The 22,881-nt window shown below is 40.9% G+C and overlaps 1 protein-coding gene across 1 annotated transcript in view; it reads left to right on the top strand.

Moving 5' to 3' along the window:
• The window catches only part of GABRR3 (gamma-aminobutyric acid type A receptor subunit rho3), a 32,794-nt gene extending 14,152 nt beyond the window's left edge, over positions 1-18,642 (top strand). The window contains exons 3-9 of the mRNA XM_074928508.1: positions 3,867-3,934; positions 5,476-5,699; positions 8,607-8,689; positions 10,035-10,175; positions 12,978-13,130; positions 15,587-15,783; positions 16,795-18,642. Of these exons, the coding sequence (XP_074784609.1) occupies positions 3,867-3,934; positions 5,476-5,699; positions 8,607-8,689; positions 10,035-10,175; positions 12,978-13,130; positions 15,587-15,783; positions 16,795-17,097 (1,169 nt within the window). The 3' untranslated portion in view covers positions 17,098-18,642. The remainder of the gene's footprint in view (positions 1-3,866; positions 3,935-5,475; positions 5,700-8,606; positions 8,690-10,034; positions 10,176-12,977; positions 13,131-15,586; positions 15,784-16,794) is intronic.
• Positions 18,643-22,881: the final 4,239 nt, after the last annotated feature.

The following is a 22,881-nucleotide window of genomic DNA, read 5'->3' as shown; positions in this document are numbered from 1 at the left end:
TCTCAATATACTAGGGAGAAAGCTGTGGTGCAGACAGAGAGGTAGACTATTCTGGGTGGTTTAGGATCCTTTCCAATGCTTATTGAAATGGTCTTTTTTAAAAACATCCAATCATGGTAAAACAAATCCAAGTGATTAAGAAATTACAGTTCTCAGCAACCTGTTCCTAATAGTTAATTATTACTGTTTCTAGTAGCGTTGTTTTTTAATCACAAAAAGAAATGTTCCCAGAAAACTGCAAAGCTCAGAAGGCCTAGACCAGAGTAAGGCCAATACGTATCTCATGGGTGTGGTGGTCTTAGTGGCAACAATATAAAAGTGTTTCAGATTAGAAAAGTGAACAGCACACCGAAGTGACTGGGGTTGCATGTATGTGTAGTCTTTAGTATATTTATCATGTGCTTACATTTATTGCCAAAGTAGAGTCAGAATAGGAAGAAAATATTTGCAGCTGCTATGATCTGTGAATAATAGGTCAAGGCTGGGGTTAGAGGATGTGGTTTAATAATTGTCTGTAGTGAATGCTAGATTGAACAGTATTTTCTCATTAAGCAGCATAAATACGGTCTTTGGCCCTTCCCCAGATAGAGAACAGGAATCTCTTTGTAAGGAGTCTGTTTCACAGTTGTAGCATTTCTATCTAGTCAGGAAGAAATTTAATTGTAACAGTTTCCTTTTTATTTAAATCAATTTAGAACCATCCACTATAATTCTCCTGGCCATAGTTTTTGATGTCTTTTATGCTATTCAGTGTCTCCACTGACTTGGTTTTATAACTGTTCCCAGCTTAGTGCAAGCTCTCCTTTCAAAGAATCAAGCGCCTCTGCGTGTATGTATGTATAGCTGGCACTTCAGTTTGTGTGCATGTAATTGACATAATCATATGCTGCCACTAATTTCTATTTTTGCGATCAGTTCCTTTATATCTGCCCAGATGAGGTCAATGATTGAATGCAATTGTGTCCACACTGGAATAGTGCTTGTTGGGGTAGGAAATTGCCTGTAATTTTTGCAAATCCCAAGAAAGTATTAGGACTGCCATCATCACACTTTTGAGCAGCTGTCACTAAGAAAACCATTTTCCCCACTACACATGATATATGGCTTAGAAAGCCAGCCATCTTATTCTGTGATATGATTTGTGGGTAGCTCCTTGCCTGTTTCAAGACTGTTGATGGTAGACATTTAACTTTATTTGCTTTAGATTTGTCCTTGACTCAGAAACTGGTAAAGCCATTGTTTTATGTAGAGAGCTGCTCCCCTCTCCTCCCCTTCCACCCACATAATTCCACATAAGAAGAACTAAACCCACTGTTTCTAACATGCTAGTCAAAGCAAATAATCCCCCAAAGTTTTAGTAACAGCAGTTAAGATCAAATGTATGCCTGCATATGAGCGCTTCCAGCATATCCTACCATGCACCTCTGCCATAGTCCTAGGGTAGGAGTTTGGACACACCTACAGTATCAAGAAGGTGAAGCTTCATGGTGGGTAAGGTTCTGTAATAAACAGTTCATCTGCCTGTTTGCAGTCACTCTTAAGCAATGCTGGTAACCAACAGGCATTTCTAAATCACAAGCCACCTCACCCCAATCTAGAATATGCCTGTTACAGTGCATGGACTTTCAAAGGACACAAGGGCTGAGGACAGATTTCTGTCTTCAGTGCTGTTAGTCAGCTTTTGTACTGATTGTCCTCCTAGGCTGGAGTGCTGTGCTCCTCAGCTCACTGGCTCCCTAAGCCACCCTTCCCTGTGTGCAGCTCACTCAATTGTCAGCTCTGCAATGCAGGTTTGTCCTGGTTCTTCATGCAAATGAGGAACTTGATAGACAACACCTCATCTTTCTGTAGTATTTGCATTTAAATGGTGTGTGAATGCCATTTGTGAATTATGTTCACATCATGTATAAATTTCACAATGACTTCTACTTAGGCTAAACCTGTGTTTAGTTTACAAGACAGTTTAGACTTCAGTGGAATACTGAGCAGATGACTCCAATCAGATTACAACCAGGCATTTTTGTACCAGTACTTGGTACAAGTTAGTATTTAGCATAAGTAAACTGTTTGTGTGGTGTGGTCAAAACAAAGACAAAGAAGTGGTCAAAACTGGTTTAAGAGAGGCATCAAAATTTTTATTGTTTTTTGTGAAGAAGCCTGGCTGGATATATACATTGATACTCTTATATGTCAACCTCTAGGGCAGATGTCTTCTGCTGTCTCTATTCTCCAAAAGAATCTGCATTTTCCCAAGCGCTGCCTAGTGTTCCACTAATAAACTGCTTGACTGAACTTTGCTGTCTGGAGTCCTAAATTCTGATTTTAACTTTGGCCAACAGACTGAGCGATGCATTGCTCTCAGAGGGAGACATGATTTCTGCGCCGGACAGCACAGCTCTTGTCAGTGCTGAAACATGCTCTGGTGTGCCCTGATAACTCTGAGCACGTTTTACCTTGCTTTCCCATGCATAACACACCTTCATCTATTCTGTGCAGGGTCAAACCCTCCATTAAAAAATACAAGTCAAATCAAGAGATTTACAGAGTGAGATTTTAAAATCCTTCAAAAATCGTTCAAGATCTCTACTGGTAAGAACTGGAGGCAGCTGTGTAATCCTTGAGGGCTGCTATTTTAAGGATAATTCCAAAAAGAGACACAGTGTTGTGGCTGGTTATCAGGAGAGTATTTCTGGACTATTTTGGCTTGACACTGATAAAAGGAAAAAAACAGAGAAAGACAAGTTAAAAAAACCTGTTCCAATCTCCTGCTGTTCAGACTTCCTTGTACTCCTGTTTTGTACTGGGTTATTTTAAATGTGTACTTTAAAATTATTTTGACTACTTTTAACAAAGGTAATTGGACTCCATGTACAATAATTACTATCAATTTTCATGCCAAATACAGAATATTCTTCAGGGGGTGTGTGTGTGTCTCTGTGTACACATATATGTGCACATCTCTCTCCTCTCCCTCCTCCGTAAGGAAGTGATTAGCCAGTTGCTTCAGTGGAATGACTTGCTGATGAAAATTACACAGGTATATAACCCGTATACAACTAGATCCTTCATTCTAGATATTGTACACTGAAGATACTGGAAATAATTTTATATTTTGCTGTAATTTTTAATTGATTTTTAGTCACTACTGTAAAAATGCAAATATGGTTTTATAATTTGTTCATTCAGATCCCATTGAATTATAAACTCACAGCCTTTTTTAGTGGCATGAAATAGTGGGGCAGTATATAAAATCAAGTCACCCAGTGCAGTTTGGTATGTATTGTACTTGGTAATATATTATGTACTCAGTAATACACAACACTCCATCACAAAACATGCTTAGTATGTGTACAGCTTTTCCCTTATGAGGTAGTGAGCAAGCAATCCTTTTTCACAAATATCCGCACCAAACTTTAAATAGTTAAGGAACTAATGATAATTAGGAGGTGTAATATATTTTTTTGTTTATAAGTGTGGGAATTAGCATTGAAACGGTTCAGAAAACTTTGCAATCTTTGAGTGTTTGATACATCTACTCAGCTTTTCCTTATGACAGTTCTAAGTAGCACTCCAAACAGTTCATTAGCTTTGGCACTACAAGGAAGCTGTCACTGCTGTCCATATTGCAATGCCAGTAACAACTAGTCTGGCTGCAAAAAGATCACTGAAGATTTTGTACTCATTTTTACAACTGTTTAGCATCAAGTTTTACTTTGTTGTCATGGTCTTTCTCATTCAGTGTTCTAAGGTGGACAGACCATGGTAAATGCTGGGATGGGGTACTCTGTATGTTGCTAATACACAGTCTTCCCTTTAAAAATATGGACTTACGCTCCTCATCACTCTTTCATTCTGTTACATTGAAGGGTCGCCAATACCTGTGGGCATTGATGTGCAGGTAGAAAGCATTGACAGCATATCTGAAGTTGACATGGTAAGTTGTTTAGTAGAAATGGAATAAAGCATTTCAGCCAAAATTCAGGGTCTCAGAAACATCCAGCTGGATGACATAGAATAATACAGTTAAAGAAAGCAAACCCTTAAAGAGTACAACCTTGCCTTGAAGCATGCAAGTCATTCTCGTTTAACCTGATAAGTGTTTTATAAAAGCACATGTTGAACTTCTCCCTGGGCAGGAGGAACAGATCAGAGTGGATAAATGCTCTGAGTTGAGAATGCCAACCATTCAGTAAACCCCATGGGCTTCCACATGAGCTCTTAGTGCTCTGCACATTAAATGATGAGGCCTTATGCCCTTTGCTTCCGTTGCTTATGTAGATCTGAATATTCCCATAATTTCTGGCATGGGTGGAGCTGTGGTCATAACAAATGGAAACAGAAAAGTCAGTTCTAGGAATGGTCCTAGGAAGGAGATGCCCTCACTGCAATCAAGGACCTGCACTGGAATGCAAAGTATTCATTCCTCAGCTGAAATTGTCACTAACAATGCCACCTAGACATTAGTGCCAACTTGCTCTGTCCAAGAATAGAAGAGCATGTTAACTTTGCACAGAGATCTCATTTACAATATCTTTTCATAGTGAGCGTAGCTCTAGTTGTAGGTGTTGACTTTGCAATGAGATCTGTCAGTATGAACCCCTGCATTCCTTTGCAAACCTACCCAAATCGTAAAATCTTATTACAGGGGCGTAAAATCATATTACAGGGGGAGACCTAAGTATCTTCCTAGTATTCTTATCAGAAGTAATTGTTCTACAGCGATAAATGATGTCTGACTAATAATGCATAAGTTATATAGGTGAGCACGGAGCAGTCAGGCTGTGCAGAAGCTCAGACTGGGTTTGCAGCATGCTCTCCATCTCTTTCCCCATATATATTTGCAGTCATGTTATTTCTCTAAATAGGATGATAAAATATTTGTAACAATCTTCCATATTTTCAAAAAATCTGTAATTCTTGTAAAATTTGTTTACTCCTATGAAATTCATCATATTGTTTCTTTATGATGCATTTCGTTTATAAATGTACTAATCTAAAACCCCCGTGCAATATTTGTACAAAATATACAGATTCATAGATTTTACAAATTGACCTAATGATCATGAAGAACTCAATTTAATCCCTCTGTAAAGGAACCACAGTCCATTTTGGGGAAAGCTTGTGAAGACTTCCAGAGGAAACCTTTTTCGATTTGCCTTTGGTTGGTTTTAAAGTTTCTTAATCACTTCACTGATGGCCCAGTCCAGCAGATCACTGAACTCTGTAACTTTTATCTAAGTATAAATGAAGTATGAACCTCAGACTCCAGTGACAAGGCAAACAGCCAGTATCTCAAAGGTAATTCTAATCTGTATTTAAACTCATTGAGTGGTGTTTGGTTCCTCTCATTGAGGATCCTCCAGATGATGCCCAGAGAAGAAATTGATCCTTTGCATGAGTTGATTACTTTGTACTGTTTTCCATTGTATGTGAATAAAACAAGCATTGTCTTCTTCTATTTTTAATTAAACAAAGGACTTCACAATGACTTTGTATCTCAGACATTACTGGAAGGATGAGAGACTTTCATTTCATAGTAACAAAAACAAAAGTATGACTTTTGATGGAAGACTGATAAAAAAGATCTGGGTACCTGATGTATTTTTTGTACACTCCAAAAGATCCTTCATCCATGATACAACTGTGGAAAACATCATGCTCCGAGTATACCCTGATGGCAATGTACTCTTCAGTCTACGGTAAGAGGAATACCCTTTTATAAGAAAATACATGACTGCAATTGTCATGGACCAATAGTCTCTACAGTGAGAAATTACTAGAAATACTTGCAGTTAAGATTCTGATATTGGACTGGCATTAATTCCCTGGCATCAGATAACAGGAACTGGTGACCAGTGTGCCAGTGTGAAAATAAATTAAGGATTGATAACATATTGAGAACATTTTTCTGTCATTCACATGTTGTTTCCTGTCACAGGATAATGGCATTTTTTTCCATCTGTTGTAAAGAGTGCTGGAGTTTATCAAGTGTTGATTCATTGCCAGTGGTTTTAGCAATATTGCAGTAGTTTTACTGCTGAAGTACAGTAAACCCCAACATTATTAACAAAGAACAAGTGTGGGGTTTTTTCCCCTGAGTCTTTTAAAATTGTCCATCTCATCTATTTTCACCCTGGGATACCTGTAAACATGCCATTGATATTAATCAGGGCTCCAGATAGGCATGGAGAGCAGATTATTGGTGCTGATACCAGCTATGTTAGACAGGTGTTTTGTGTGACTACAGGGAACTGGAAAGTGAAACAGCAATTCCAGGACTAGAACAGCAAGGTCATTAAATGTGTCTCCCTTCTACCTACATGTTACTGCTTTTCTTTATGAAGCAGATTTGGATGATGTGGCAGAAATAGCTTTAATGGAGGAATTTTCTCCCTAGGGTAAAGGCCTTGAGGCCTGTGCGTTGCAGAAATCACAGTTCTCCAGTTTATTACTAATTAGGACTGTACACAGAGGTGATATTTCATCTAATCTGGATAGTTTGAAGATTTATGCAAGCACTTGAGATTTTGGCTATGTAATAACTGTTCCAACAAGTAATGAATTTATCTACCCTCTAATGAAGACATGCAGAAACCCTCTCAACAACAGCTGTACACCACTTTAAAATAATGTATGCTCAAGAATCACACTGACCAGTAAGAAACAATGAGGTGAAGTATGTATTTTATTGCTATATTCATTTCCATGCTTCATGAGAGAGAGAGAGGGATCAGACTACACTAAGGCTTATAGCAGTAGGTCTCCATGTGAGGGTTATGACATACATTCGGCTGGGGGGAGGAAGAATAGCAAAGAGATGGGCAAACACATTCGGTCACCTTGCTGGAGAGGTAAAGTGTCATCAAGATTAACAGCAAGAAATTATGCAGAAATCATTACAAACCAAAGGGAGCATGTGATGGGGAGGACAGAAATGGAGAGAAAGGAAAAAACAAGATGGAAGGGAAGGAAAAGGAGGAAGTAGAGCTGAGGGACAGACACAGTGTGAATCAATTTGCTACATTTGCTCATTGCTCGGAATCCCCTCTAACAGGAGCCCTTGCTCTGTGTCCTTCATCACATTTGCAACCTGGTGCTCTACTTCTCTTCCACGCCCTTGTCCTCTCTGCTCCCACAGTTGTCTTTCCTTAAGCCTGCATCACCAGATGGTGTGTTCTGGGTGACTCCTTGCTCTGACAGGTGAACTTGCAGCCAGCCTCACCTTCCTCTGCCAGAGAATAGCAAAGCCCCAAAGTTCCTGCCAAACCTGTGGATTTCTTCCTGGGCATAAGCACAGAGGGCAGGAGTCCTGTCCTCTTCCTTTCCTTCTCTTTCAGTTTTTATCAAACTGAGAGGCAGGGAAGGGGTGACCTAAAGGCTGGTTAACCAAGGTTTTAACATTATTAAGCTGAAATAATGTGTTTCTAGCCTGAGTGGTATTAATGCATATGTTCCTAAAGAATCAGACATTTGTTAAATCACCCTTTTTGTATTGCCACTTTTACATGCAGTGGGTAGATTATATTCCAAATATTTATGTGCAAGAAATCTGCATATTCCACAGTTTTTCTTCAGTGCCTAGCATCCAGGATTTTGTTGAAGCAAAGTGGAATAAAAATCCAGATTTGTTGCCAAAATGGTCGTTTGGTTTTTTTTTCCCAATCAACATTTTCTGGTTGTTTCCCTGATCCTTTAGTCAACAGCTAGAAGATGGAAACAACATTCGCAGTTGGAAGTCTTATCCATGATTTTAAAGATGTACCACTCTCACAACTCATTTCAAGCCAGTAAAATCTTACACTTGTAAAATTTCAGCTATAGTGTGATTACCGATCACAAGTTTTCAAAGATCACTTATATAACCAGTATATCCCTTATCACTTAAATCCCTGTAGGATTCAGTTTGGGGAAAACTGAAAAATCAAACATCAAATGACATGCAAGCTGTGACAAGAAAGGGAAATCTGGCGATATTTACATATCTAAATTGCTGCCTCTAGCCTTTTTTTGTTTGTTTGTTTATTGGTTAAAATGTCAAGGGACATTTATCTTCTAAACATTTGTGAAAGAGCAGGTGGAATGCAAAATAATTTATTTACCAAGATTTCCGTAAGCTTTTTAGAGTATGAGGTATTTCCATGGTGTTGAAGAGTAGGCTTCCAGAAATTGCAGCTTATCTTTTTATGTAATTAAATATTACAACCATTCTATCTGGGAAAATAGCACTTGGAATAATACTTGTTCTAATCTGTAATATTATCCACTTCAGTCTATGAGAAATACAGTCAAGAAATGTGAACTCCCCTTGTTAGTCTTCGTAAGTGTAACCCTTCAAAGCAAAATGTGTGAAAGGCTAATGAGGGATCAGGCCAGTAAAGGGTTTAAAAATCAAAGGTAATGTACTTAATGAAAACACTATTTATGTTTAAAAAATATGTTCTCTCAGTGATTTATCGCACTATCTTGAAACAATTTTAGAAGTGTCTAAAAAAAGTAGAAAAACTCAGTCATTAGTATTCTAAACAGCAGATTGGTTGGGGTCTTCACAGCCCTAAGAAAGTGTGAAATTTTTCATTTAATTTCTGTTTTTCTGTTCCTTTCTGCAGAATAACAGTTTCTGCTATGTGTTTCATGGATTTCAGTAGGTTTCCTCTGGACACTCAGAACTGTTCTCTACAACTAGAAAGTTGTAAGTTTACTTCAGGCCTGTTCTTTCCATGTGCATTCTTACCAGCACTCCATCCTGTTCATAATACCTTTTTCACTTATTTTGACGTGTGACCTGAACCCTTCAACCTGTACATATTAAACTGTGGCCAGTTTGGGCTCTTTCCAGAATTCAGTGAGCTTTGGGAAGATAGAAAAACCATGATGTATCCTGCCTTGTTTTGACTGTGTTGATATTCCAAGGCCTAAATCTAAAAATGTTTCCCCTGTCAAAAATCAAGGGGTTTTTTTCTGAGGAAAAAAATGCAAGCCAAAATTAAAATAAGATGTGAATATATGACCTTATGGAAAAAAGAAAATGAGTCCTTGTGTTACTGTGAAATGACAGCTTTCTCACCCCTGACTCAGTTGTCTGTAGTAAGCTGTAGAGCTGGACAACAAAAGGTAACTCTGGTTTGCAGAGCCTTTTGGTATCTCAGAATTTATTCTTATTTGGATTATGAGTAAAACTGGGATGCTGGTTTGTTGTTTAGTCTTGGAAAACAGAACTGATGCCCACTGTTCAGGCAGTCTGCTCAGTGTGGCAGCTTCAGAACCTGGATCCTATGTACCCTGTGATCCTGAGCACGTCCCCCATCTCAGGTAAGCTGCTGGCAGGGCACAGGACTGGGCTCCACTTGAACAAGATGGAATATCATAGAATCATACAATCATAGAATGGTTTGGGTTGGAAGTGACCTGAGAGACCCTGTAGTTCCATCCCCCTGCCATGGGCAGGGACACCTTCCACTAGCCCAGGTTGCTCAAAGCCCCGTCCAGCCTGGCCTGGAACACTGCCAGGGAGGGGGCAGCCACAGCTGCTCTGGGCAACCTCTGCCACTGTCTCACCACCCTCACAGGAAAGGATTTCTTCCTTGTATCTAATTTAAATCTACCCTCTTTCAGTTTAAAACTGTTACCCCTCACCCTATTCCCACACTCCCTGATCAGGAGTCCCTCCCCACCTTTCCTGTAGCCCCTTTCAGTACTGGGAGGCCGCTATAAGGTCTCCCCGGAGCCTTCTCTTCAGGCTGAACACCCCCAACTGTCTCAGCCTGTCCTCAGAGGGGAGGTGCTCCAGCCCCCTGAGCATCTTCATGATCCTCCTTTGGACCCGCTTGAGCAGGTCCATGTCCATTTTATGTTGGGGGCACCAGAGCAAAATACGGTCTTTGCAAATTTTTCCATGTCAACTAACTGGCAAATTGATGTGAAAAAAATGTTTCTCTGGGGTTCCCAAATTGTTTGAATTGTCTCCTATCCCTAAGAAAAGAAAACAGAAGCATTATTCCAGCAGAAGATATGATTTAGTTTTTACTTTCTCATAGATGCATACAATGAAGATGATCTGATGTTATACTGGAAACATGGAAACAAGTCACTGAGCACAGATGAGCACATCTCCCTCTCCCAGTTTTTCATCGAAGAATTCAGTGCTTCCAGTGGACTAGCTTTTTACAGCAGTACTGGTATAGTAAGCCCTTGACATTAGAAGAGAGAAGCACAGGACAGAACAATGTGGAATGTCTTTCACATTCAAATTAGTTGCTAAAAAATGACTGTTACTGTTGAGAGATCTCAGTCAAAATGAGGTCTGTCAATCACACTGGTCTGTCAGCTTTAATCTTTGGTTTTTTTACATTGCCGATGTAATACTTTCTTGATATTAAAAGAAGGGCTCTAATATTTGTAACAACATCTGACAATAAGAACCTGAGAAAAATGCACAACAACCAAAGATATGCTGTTGTGAGCTCTTGCAAAATTATGGTACTTCTCTGAAAGCCACTGGAGTATTTGGTTTACAGGAATCTTTGTGTTCTGGTTATATAGAAAAGATTGAAAATGCAAACCCTAAAGGGTCAAATACTAGAAAGCAAACAAGAGGAACCCCAGTGTGTTTTATTGTCTAAAATGTCCTCATTTTTGGAGCCGTAAAATGTCACTAAAAGTCTACTAGCCATAAGATTTCCACATGAGAGCATTTATAACCTATTGAGGTCTAATTCATGGTTTGCTTAATGTTCCATGTTTATACATAAAGTTGCAGAAAAAAATCCCTTTATGTCTGTGCTACATTGTTTAAATATAGGTATCTGCCCCAGACAGGTTTTTATTTCTCCCTATAGATCTTGAACTATACTTTCTGTCAAACTGCAAAAGGCTTTAGGAGTTATTATAGTCTTGATTTAATGCAAGGTGGGTTTTATTTTCTTTGTATTTGTACATGCAATTATAAATTTTGAAATAATTCTCTATGTAAGTAGTCTAACCATACATTTTTAACCAGATAAAATAGCATGCTTGCTACTGTACTTTCCAGTCTTTGTCAATTAATTTCAGTGTGGATATTGCCCTTTATATCAAGGCAGATTAATACAATAGAAATTATTGCATATAATATGATGAAATACATAACACTTTGGAAAAAAGCCTTTAAGACATTCAGGGAAGCTGCTAATAGATTTATTTACTGCATTTTATTTACAAAATAGCTTCTTTTTGCATTTAAAAAAGAGCCATTCAAGTTTGCAGTGGCTGATACTGAATGAAGAAATTCCAGTTTAAATTATGATCCAGCCTAAGCAGTGAGGAATTCACAGCTTGATCAGGTTCTTCATCCTTATCTCTTGCTCACGTATGAGCTAAGAACAGAGCTCCAGCTTTCAAGAGTCACTGTCATGTGAGAAGAGGGCGAGTGACACCTTACTATCATCACTGTGCCTTGCTGAGAGCTATATCAAATTTGTCCTTGTTGCAAGAAGGAGACTGGGATGTTTTCCACAAACTTCTATCATTGCGTGTTGAATCTGGCTTCTGGGAACTCAGCTGGCTTCTTTCTGCCTTGCTATTCTCATCAAAATACCACTTATCCAAGCAGATATGGTCTTGTGCACAACAGTGCAACCTCATACCACCCCTGTACCCAGGCCCTTGCCACACCTTCACAGCACCTTTGACTTTGCAAAGTGCAACTGCTTAACACCTACATGCAGATGCTTTGATGATGAGCTTACTCAGCAGGGTAAAGGTGAAAGAAAAGCCTTTTTTTTTTTTAAGTCGCAGGAACCTAATGGGAAGTACCTGACACTGGGAAGTACCTGAATAATGTGTACTGTGTCTGTTAATTAGAACACTGCCCGTTGTAGACAAATACTTTTCTTTGGCTTTGAGGTTTTGTTTCAGTCAGGAGGTTGCACTTGCTCTAGTGCTTTTATTTTGCTTCATGTTGGAAGAAAATGATTATACACAGACCTCACCCCCCAAAGTAAGTAATAGTGGGGAACAATCAGCACAGCTCTAATAGGAGCCATCTTCCCCTGAAGAGTTTCTGGCAAAAAATGGACAAAAATGCTGCTCACAAAAGCAGCCTTCTGCATTTTAGGTTCTGCATAGCCTTTCTTGTGAACCTCAGTGAACTACACATGCATAGCATTTAGGTTTTTGGAGTTCCCTGCCCTCCGAAGAAGCAACAGTTAATTCATTTTTGAGACAGTCATTTTTAAAATCAAAAAGCTTCTCCACAACTGAAAACACATAGAGTGTGTTTAATACTAGATGGGGTTATTAAGATATTGTTTTTTAAAAAGTCGCTCTCTGTGATGGCACAACTGCTCCAACACAACCTCATGGATGTCTCTATTTGTACTGGACAGGCAGATGCTGAGCAGCCAACTACTTTTGCCTTCTTTTCACCTCACAATAAAACCGATTTCCCTCCCACGGCATGAGGTATAGCACATACGCTTTGCTGCACAGGGCGAGCATGCCCCAAAATTCACTAGATGGCACCCTTTCCTCTGAAGTCAACGCTAGGCAGGCAAACCGGTCTAACTGTGGGAAAAGAAGGGCTGCTTCTTGCTGGGTATTGGTAGCGTGAGAGAAGGCAGGGTACTTCTGGGGGGAGACAGGGTGTTGGCTTCACTGTCCTAGCTGAACTGGACAATTAGATTCTGTCTGCATTCTCCAGGCAGTTTCACTCGAAGTCTATTTACTGTTTTTCAATTTCCTGACCTCAATTATAGTACAGCATTTGATTTATGCAGTCATGATGCTGTACTCCCAAGGCAGCTGTGTTTTAATGAGGTATGACGGACAGTCTGTAAAGCACTACATAAAACCAAGGTGGTGGCAATATTACTTAAGCGTTTACTATTACTGATATGGACACACCATTCCTACTGGAAGAAGGGGGCCAGTGAACAGAGCTCACAAATAACACAGTGCTCTCCTCTTCTCCCCCAACCTGTTCCTCTCTTTTTTTTCAATAGGTTGGTATAATCGACTTTTTATAAACTTTGCACTCCGAAGACATATTTTCTTTTTTGTTCTACAATCCTATTTCCCAGCCATGCTGATGGTGATGCTGTCTTGGGTTTCATTTTGGATTGACAGAAGAGCCGTTCCTGCCAGGGTATCGCTAGGTAAACCTTTAATGTATATTCTTTTGGGAAGTATAGAATGGATAGGGGAGAGATTCTAGAGTTACCTTAGCTTGTTACTTACACAAGACATGAGGAAATATATCAGGTAATTGCCTGAACAACACTATTATTGCCACTGTTTTCATACCACAAACTCCTTTAGTCAACATCTACATTTGGAAATAGGATGTTTGTTCAGACTGGTTTTGCTATATTAGAAAACAGCTCACATAAGGAAAAAAAGATGATTCTCTGATTTCCCTATGTAGAATTTTCTTTCTTTTCTTTCTTTCTTTCTTTCTTTCTTTCTTTCTTTCTTTCTTTCTTTCTTTCTTTCTTTCTTTCTTTCTTCCTTCCTTCTTTCCTTCCTTCCTTCTTTCCTTCTTTCTTCCTGCAAAGACTGGGTTTTTCTCTCCCTTTTCCCAGCAAAGTAACAGGTAGTAACAGGTAGTCGGTTCCCTCCCCAAATCCATGGTTCATGAGAGATACTTAATAGGTATACCACAATCTGTGTAAAATCTTTGCAACTCTCCTTTCTCTTTAGAAAAATTTACTGTCTTTCTACCAACTTGAAACCAGTTTCCTGACTTGTCCTATGTAGAACGGCCTTTCTTTGTTAGGCACCTTGAAAATGTTTGCTTTGGCGCCTTAACTGTGCAAGGCACACAGGCTTCTGTGGAAGCCAAAGAGTAAGCTGGGCATCTTTCTGCTCTCACAGTCTTAGTTCTGAACACCACAGTTTAGGAGAAAAAGACTAATTACAATGGGTTTTTTATAGCATTACTGTTTTTCTCAGTGATGAATCAGCTGATACTACTTCAAGACTGCTTGTGTTGGGAATTTAATGCCTGATGGCCTTTTACATTTTTTCAAGTACATTTTTTCAAAGATTAGCATCTCTGAAAATCTGATGGAAATTTAAGATATCTAATGTAACTATAATGCATCTGAGTCCTGCACCTGTCAGTTTAAGAATTAGTAAAGAAGCACCTGTTCTTTCTTCTCGCTAATGTTAGTCCCAGAAGCCAACTGTATGTTGCCATATTTCTTGGACAAGTGAAAATGTGAGGATCTTTGTTAAAGAAGCAAACTTGCATGTACTGAGGGAGCCTTCTTTTTTAATCTAATTTTCATTATTTTAAGCTGTATCAATCTAGAAAAAATAGGACTGCAGCTACCTCAGATCCCTTTCTATTGGCACAGTCTAAAGCTAGTAATACAGGAGATATAAATGTATTTTTTATTCTAAAACCAAACCATGGTACCTTTGACCTACTTTTATTAATGGATTTACCAATTGCTTTTATTTATAAGAAATTTAACTTCATATTTAAAAATAAAGTTTTAATTCTCAGTAGGTCATTTGTAATGTTGTCAAGATGGTTTTGCTGATCCTGTTCTTTAATTTATATATGGATTTCTGCAGAAGGAGTTCTATGAATAACACACATTTCATCAGCATAAGCATACATAATTTAGAGCCAATGTTAACAACAAAGTTTAAAAAGCTTAGCCCCCTAACCTAGAGTATACATATTTTAAATAAACCAATTTCCTCTTATATGGTATATTTCAAACTCCATCCTTCAGCCTAAGAAACTTGAAGAGACAGAGGGAAAACTGTTGTATGTTCCAGTGGACTTGAACTATCACAAAACTGGAGAAAGGCTACACTGAGCCACAGCTGAAAGACCATGCTATCAGCCAGTGCTGTCTCACAGATGTTATTGAGATGTCTTCACCTCCAGTGTTATAATAACTTCTTTAAAAGCAGGGCCTGGGTTGGGTGTTGGGTGTCTGTTTGGCTTTTTTCTGACATAGAGCAAAACAAAATGAGCTGAATAGCAGCATGTAAGAGGAGAGATTGAAAAGATGAGGGTGAAATTCTGGACACACTGGAGTAAACAAAAAATATTTCTTAGTTTCAATGGATAATAGCATTTTTATGCTAGAGTGTTTTTAGAGAGCCATGAGATTATAACAGCGATACACAAGCTCATATATGTTCTCAAGAAGTGCAGTTTGAGAAGGAGCTAAGGGGGAAACTGGTGATTCTTTAGTGATTCTCCAGGACAAGAAACTGTGTAGTGGAGGCCCTGGCTCTGGGAAATGAGGGAAGACCACGCATCTGCTTTCACATCTCTATAGCAGTGCCTAAAGCTGTCACAGAAACGTGTTCCTCATGCTGCTGAATCACCAGTGTTGGGTCCCCACTGTTTGAACCCGGAGTGCAGCAGCTCTAACCGCATGCACTGAGCACAGAGATGATTTACTGGTTTCAGTACTGTATGTGATAGGTCCTTCATGGTTCACTCCACTTTTCAGAGCCTGTGCAATGAAGTTAAAGGCAGTGTCAATCATATGCTCTCACAAAGGTGTGCTGTCCAAGCAATGGTGATGAGCTAAAGGGAGCCAGCTAGCCAGTGTTATGATAACCTCCCATTTCTCTTTGGCAGGTATAACTACAGTGCTGACAATGTCAACCATCATGACAGGAGTAAGTGCCTCAATGCCTGAAGTGTCTTACATAAAGGCTGTGGATGTGTACTTGTGGATCAGCTTCCTCTTTGTCTTCCTGTCTGTCATCGAATATGCAGCAGTGAACTATCTCACCACGATTGAAGAGAGAAAGCAACTCGAAAAAAGGGGCAAGGTACAGTCCTCTGTGTTTTGCTGCCTTCAGAAAGCATCACAGAAGCCACAGAGTAATCCTGATATACCACTGTGGTAACAGTACAGTAGCCATCTCTGTAACTCCAGCCTGTATCTCACTTTTATTTACTTGGCTGAAGGGAGGAAATGTATTGTTCTCTTTCAGATCTTGAGATGGACTGTGCTTTCTCTCCCCTCCTTTTCTTGTAGCAGAGGTTAAGGAGTACACCTCCTGATTTTTTTATGCCTTTTCTCCCACGCTGAGGAAAGTAACCCTCATTCTGTTATCAAATACCTATTGATCAAGGTATTCTTCCTCTTTCAGAAATATACCCCAGAATGCGCTCATGTAATATTCCTTCCTGTTTCCTGTGAAGCAGTCTATTTCTTCTTCTCCTGCTTTGCCGTTTTCAATTACGAAAATGGGTTTAATGATGCCTTTTTGTCCCAAACCCAGATGAATGAAAAGGTCATTTTTAGAAAAGTGTGCCTGAAGCAGAAATGTTTACAAGTTAAACATTTGCTTTCTATGAAGCACTCACTTAAAACCTTTGCTTCAAGAATATCCCCCCATGTAAACTAATTTGTTGGAATATCACAGGGGGGAAAACACAAAAAGGGTGCATATGTTGCTCACATGATTTGATAATCCCATCAAAAAGCTACTCATGGAAATGTTTGAAGTCATTTCCCACAACTCCAGCAATGCAGACCTACAGGAGAGGCAGTGTTTGATTTTTCTGTTTCAGAAGCTGGAGCACATATTGCCAGCCAGAAGCTGGCAATAATCAGACAAGTGTGTTTTATCGCACGTATTCCCTTCCTTGCTCACATCCTGCCCAATGGGGCAGGCCCCACAGATAGCAATTCTGTGAGGTAGCCCCGTTCTCCATATGCTCTCCACAAAGGGAACAACGCTGAAGAGAAAGCTTTCTTTATTTTCTGTTTTATTTATTTATAATTTGCTGAAATGGCTTCTACTAGATGAGGAATAACTGTTCTTTGCTGCCAGGCTTCAGGAATGTATAGCATTGATGCGGTGCAAGCGATGGCTTTTGATGGCTGCTTTCACGATACGGATGTGGACATGGAACTGACTGATTTCTCCGACCACTGCGAAGAGAATGAGACTCGGGCACGTGCAGCCAGCGTCTCCGATGTGGACACAACTCAAATAAAGAGGAAGAGATCTCTGAAGGGAAACGTGGGCAGGATTATTTTACAGAACAATCATGTTATTGATACATACTCCAGGATTATATTTCCCAGTGTGTATATTGTGTTCAACTTTTTTTACTGGGGTTTGTACATATGAATGGAAACTGTTATAAGCTAGATATATAGCACTATATATAAGCTTATAATGCTATACATTGCAGGGTAGCATTGTGCTTTACAAATAATGCAACAGCAGTAGAAGAAAGGGTTAAAAGTTTCCAAAACCAAGTTTTGTGCATCATCGCAAGGCTGGTTTGGTTAGCAGCAAAACTGTTAATGAAAAACTCTCACATGTTTGGTTTCTTTTTCAATTACATTGTACAATTGCAATGGGGCAATCTAATGCACATGCTATTACTGCAGTAGCCTTGAAGCAGTTTGCTCACTGAGAGACCCCTTTGTCACACACCTGAACAGGCAGCAGCTCCCACTTGAGGTATTATCCAGTCTCTATCTACACTCTAACCATTCATCTTTGATGAGCCTTTCTGTTTGTTCTCCACTTGTGGTCCATTTTAGTAGGCAGTTGGCACCAATCGCCTTCAGATAGCTCCCATCCTTATTTCATTTGCTGCATTTCGATTTTGCTAGCCAACCTGTATGCACCTCAGCAGCCTTTGTCCTCGGATGGTAACTTGAGGGAAAAAGATTATAGCTTAGCAGTGGAGTAGGGACCAGCAGAAAAGCAGGAAGCAGAGCTGATGGGGCTTTGTACATCGTGCGTCATCAGCACCTCAAGTAAAACCTTCACCCTGTCAGCTGTCCCTGACTTTCCACAGGACCATTGGGAAGAGCCTCTAATTTGGAGAAATTTTGCTCACTAGTCCCCGAGGCAGCACAGGAACAACGTCCCAGACCTGATGCACTCGGTATCTTACAGTCACCTCCCAGGTGGACAACTAAGGTCACCTGCACAATCCATGCCCTTCCTGTGACACCCACACACCTGTGCCTCACGTAGACCTGCTTTCTGCATAACTGTTAATTTCAGAAACATGGGCTTCGAGGCAGAGATTTTAGAAAACAGTGTCAAGAAAACAAACAAAGTACATCTCCAGCAGAATCTTGTTCTCCTTTATGTTGCATACATGAGCTTGGGGTTTTGCCCCCTCCCTCTCCCTTTGGCTTTTGAGATTGAATGTTCCAGTGAGAAGCTACGTATGCCCGCTTCCAGCAGTGTTCCCCAGCACAGCTCAAGGTACCATGCTGAGACACACAGGCAATAAAAGGAAGCAGCTGTGGCAAAACAGAGCCATATACAGGAACCCTGTCAGTCCCAGATGAATCCTGCATGGAAATATCCTTAGGTTCAGGCTAAGGAGGTTGAATTAAGGATGATCAAGGGGACACACACAGAGTGTTCACAGATTCTAGAAAAGAATTAAGATTATTTTTGTGACTTTCCCAAATAAGGAGCATTTTCCACTTAAATTGCTTGGGTTTGACTGTCATTTAATGAAGTAAGTTTGTATTTACAAAGTCAGTTCAAAATGATAATTTTTGGTGGCAAAAAATGTCACAAGGTAAATTCTTGGTCATTGCTTGGTCACAATTAGGAAATGGGAATAAACTTGGAAGCCTGAACCACTCTCTGGTTTATTTAATTTTCCTGCTCCAAAATGGTTTGCTTATAGCAGGGGAATGTCTCCTACTCTTTCCAAAAGCTGCATTTGTCAAGCTCTCAATTACAGAGCTGGAGAAGCTGGTGACACACTGCATGCCAGGTGATTGAAATCTGATGGAGTGGGTACTTTGGCAGCCAGTTCGCTGCCAAACAAATGATCAGAGTTAAAACGGCTTTGATACTCTTCCAGGAAATCCTGTCATGGAAAGCAGAACTGTACCAGGAATGACAATGCTGGGAATGTAAAGCCAACAGACATGCAGGCTTTGGCAACAGCAACAGTGCACTAGACCTCAAGCTGAGCAAATGTGCAATATGAATATATAAAAAATACCACGACACGCTCGTTACTGCACTGCCATTATGGAGGCATCCTGCACAGATGTTCAAGATTGCTTGACAAGATCCCATCTAATTGCTCCAGATGTGTAATGTGTGTCTGAAACTTCTCATGTGAACTAACACAACATAATTGTTTTCACATAATCTTTTTTACCTGCCTTACAGGAAGAGGTATTCACTGCACAGTCAACAACGAATCCTCAGCCTCTAACAGAAAAAACACCCATGTGCTGCTTCTTGACCCAAAACAGTTCCCTCTTCTAAATTTCTTATAGGATCTGCAGCAGCCAAAGTCCCGCAGCGCAGCATGCCCGAGCCCCGTGCAGGCTGTCCAGCAAACAGGCCTACACATGGAAGCATGCAGGAAAAGAGATTTCTGCCTGTAGTGGACTTCCAGGAACATCCCATATAGGCGCCCCAAAGCTGCACAGCTTGCTTTGTAGGAGGAAACCATTAGTTACTTTGCACCTGTGACTGTAACCGTTGGCAAAGCATTTTCCCCACAGAGAGTACTACACAGCAAGTTTTATTATATAATGAAGAAGATTGCACGTTATGATGATGAAACATAACTGCATATTTTTACAGCCAAGCTTAGATTTTCTATCTTCTTAATGCAGTGACAGGGATATCAGGATCAATTATACTTCAAAAATCTATTGCTTATAAATACAGTAAAAAATAACAAACAGTATTTACATACATTATTTCTATTTGTTTCAAGGGAGCTAGAGGGCTGACTAAAACTCACATAACCCTCATCTGAAGCTTGCATTATCTGCCAGAAAGGGATGGTAACAGTCAATTTGTCTAGACAGACCAGCATGGAAGTCCTTAAAATAACATTCACAAGTATTTCCCATTCCTGTTACTTGTGGCTGGTTTTACAGTCAAGTCAAATGTATGGGTTTTACTTCCCACAGCATTTACAATAAGTTAAAACATCATGGCCATTATGCAAATATGTATTTGTTCGAGCGTTCATCCCAGTGGTATTCAAGCAGCTATGCCAAGAGTACTTTGTGGATTTTGGAACAGAAATAACAGCTTGTAATGGTCTCTGTGACCAGCTGAGGTGCAGGATGTGGCCTCCCTATTTTTAGCATCTGCTGCTACACCCATCTGTAGGAAGAAAACATCCTGTAAGTGTTCATGTAGGTGATGCAGACTTTTAAGTCTGGAGAACTACGTCTTCAAAGCTTTATAATACTCATGAAAGAAGTAAGCAGAATTTCATGCCAGTGACCTATTTTTCAGACAGTCATGAAAATGTGTGCCTTTGAATATCCCAACTATTGGTGTTTACACTAAACTATTCACAATTTAATACATTTTGCAAAGTGTCCTGAAAGTTGAGTGACATTGTGATGAACTAAGAAAGAGTCAGAATTAGAAAGTAGAGAATGTCTCCTTTTTATTCTAAAGTCACAGCCCAATGAAAGAAAAATGCTTTGTAGAGAGACTTAAATTCTACTAATTTGTAGACATTTGTACCATTAGGACAACCTTAGGTTCACCACAATCTCTCTCTGGTAACCCATCCACATGCTGATTAATCTCTATTTCATGATCAAGTGGCCACAGTGTTTTGGTCAGCTGGTGACCAAAGTGGTCCAGGTTGATAAAGGAACAAGGACTGAACAGGATGAGCAGTGTTTGCCTTTTTCTCTCCTCTACCCCCCTTTCCCCTGTATTACATTTTGCCAGTTTCTTTATTCAGCACGTAGGAGTTTGCCGGATGCATTCCTGAACACAGAACCCACTGGAATCACATAATACGTGTTCCAAAGAGATCCAGCTAGTGCCAGGGAAGCAGGCGTTATTACGGTGTAACAACTACATCAACAAGGAGGAACAGGACTAGCAAATCATTTTCTATGAAGAGAGGGATTTGAACTGATATTTTAAGTATGAAAGGCTCTATTATTTTCCTCCAGGAGTTGATAGAACACAGGCCCCTCTCCTATCTGTCACTGAAAGGTCCTTCTAGCAACTTACTTATGTCCGTATAACTGATCTGAGGAAAGCAAAAAAACCCCAAAGGAGTGCTAGCCCTCAGGCAATGTTAAGTAGATAACATTCTTACAGAAAACAGGATAGATAGTAAACTAATCCCTGTCTTTGAGATAAAGGGGGAGACATACCAGCGAAAGGACTTACTTTCTGGGACATCTTAACAGACACAAAAGTTCCAGTTAACAAAACAAACAGGTAAAAGGCCGACTCTACAACCTGGAGAGGAACCAAAGGGCCAGAGAGCATACACAGGAAGCCGAGTTGAAAAATTCACGAAGAGGAAGGAGACATCTGGACTTTGCTTAACAGCGGGACACAGCAAGAGGACCACATACTTCTCTCCTTGAATAATTCTAAGAATCACACCTATTCCCCGAACTAATTGCAATAACCCAGCCCTTCCAAATGAATATGTGTGTTTTGTTGTAATAAATATCTGGCTACTTGCCAGAGACGGTGTGCAAGCTTTGTGGAGAAATCCCCTTGCACCCCGGCCGGAATAAACATGCCTGCTTTATAACTCTTTCTGAGTTGTAGAGTTTGTTTCTGCGCTTCGTAACTACTTATTGTTATCCATCCACTTGTAAGGCTGTTGAGGTTTCCGAAATTCACATTTTGCTGGTAGTTCCGCTTTGTACGCTTCAAGCTATGATTACACAGGAGCAAAACTTTAGCAAAACCTACCCAACAAGTTTTCTGATGTCTTTCAGCCAATATAAATTAAACCATTAACAGGCATATTTAATAAAGGTAACTAAAAATACTTCTAGAAGCTTTCATGTGCTTGTTGAGGATTATAAAAATTTTTACAAGGAAGCCTCAAAGGGGCTCCGGAACAAGATTAAAATAATGCAGCTAAAGCCCAGGCACTTTTTTCTGTATGAAGTAAAATTTTATACAAGTAACCAGAAGGTTTTATGTTATAACCTCCTAATTTAATCCATGTAATAACTTCAGTGGAGATACTGCTGTGCAAGTTCCTCTCGGTTTCAAAAAGAGTATTTTTCTCTCGCACACACATGCTAAATAACTTGGGTCGACGAAGAAGGAATATTTCTCGCACAAATTATGTTTTCAACTGGTGATCGCTTTAAAATTTTCTAGTATGGGAGGTAAAAAAAAAAAAAAAAAAAAAAAAGGGTGACATTACGCTCTCTCCACCTCTCCACTCAGCGAGGTTAAACGCCGTGGGACGCCGGCCACCGTTACTGACCGACACCAGCGAGCAGGGCCCGGAGCGGACCCGCTCCCACACCGGCGGCCTCCGCGGCGCGGCGCTGCCCCGCCCGGTCCAGGCTCCCCGGGGCCGCCGCCGCCGCCATTTCCTGCCGCCCGCCGGTCGCCTCCCCTGGCCCCGCCCCGCCCCGCCCGCTGCGGTTCGCGCGCCCGGGTGAGTGCGCGCCGCGGGGAGCGGGGGGTGAGCGCCGGGGCCTGCGGGGGTCGGGGAGGCTGGTGGTGGTGGTGGTGGTGGTGGCGGCGGCGGGGGGAGCGGGCCAGCCGCCGCCGCCCCGCCGGGCTCGGCGCCCCTCTGGGACGCAGGGAAAGGGCCCGTGGGTGCGCGGCGCGCTGGGCAGCGCCCGGCCCGGCGGCCTCGTGTCTGAGCTGCCTGGCTGGGGAGGCGCGGAGCGGAGCGGCTGAGGCGCCGGCCCTCCTGTCAGGCCGGGGCCCCGGGGGCGAGGGGCGTAGGCCGCTGCAGCACGCTTCTCTGCCATTTTCCCTGCCGGGAAAAGTTTAATAGCAGGCTAGTGAGGGGAGCAGTGGGGGCTCTGGGCTCAGAACCGCTGTGGCCGTATTTCTCCCCCCTTGCTGCAGCAGGAGCCCAGCGCCCCTGTCGTTGCTGGGTCAGTTTAGAGGCCTGAGCTCACAAAGGAGCGCACCTGGTGTGCGAGTGGAAAAACT

The sequence above is a fragment of the Athene noctua genome, chromosome 1 (assembly GCF_965140245.1).
Source record: "Athene noctua chromosome 1, bAthNoc1.hap1.1, whole genome shotgun sequence".
Taxonomy (NCBI): domain Eukaryota; kingdom Metazoa; phylum Chordata; class Aves; order Strigiformes; family Strigidae; genus Athene; species Athene noctua.
The sequence above is the reverse complement of the archived record's forward strand: the minus strand, read 5'-3'. Positions and strand labels throughout refer to the sequence as shown.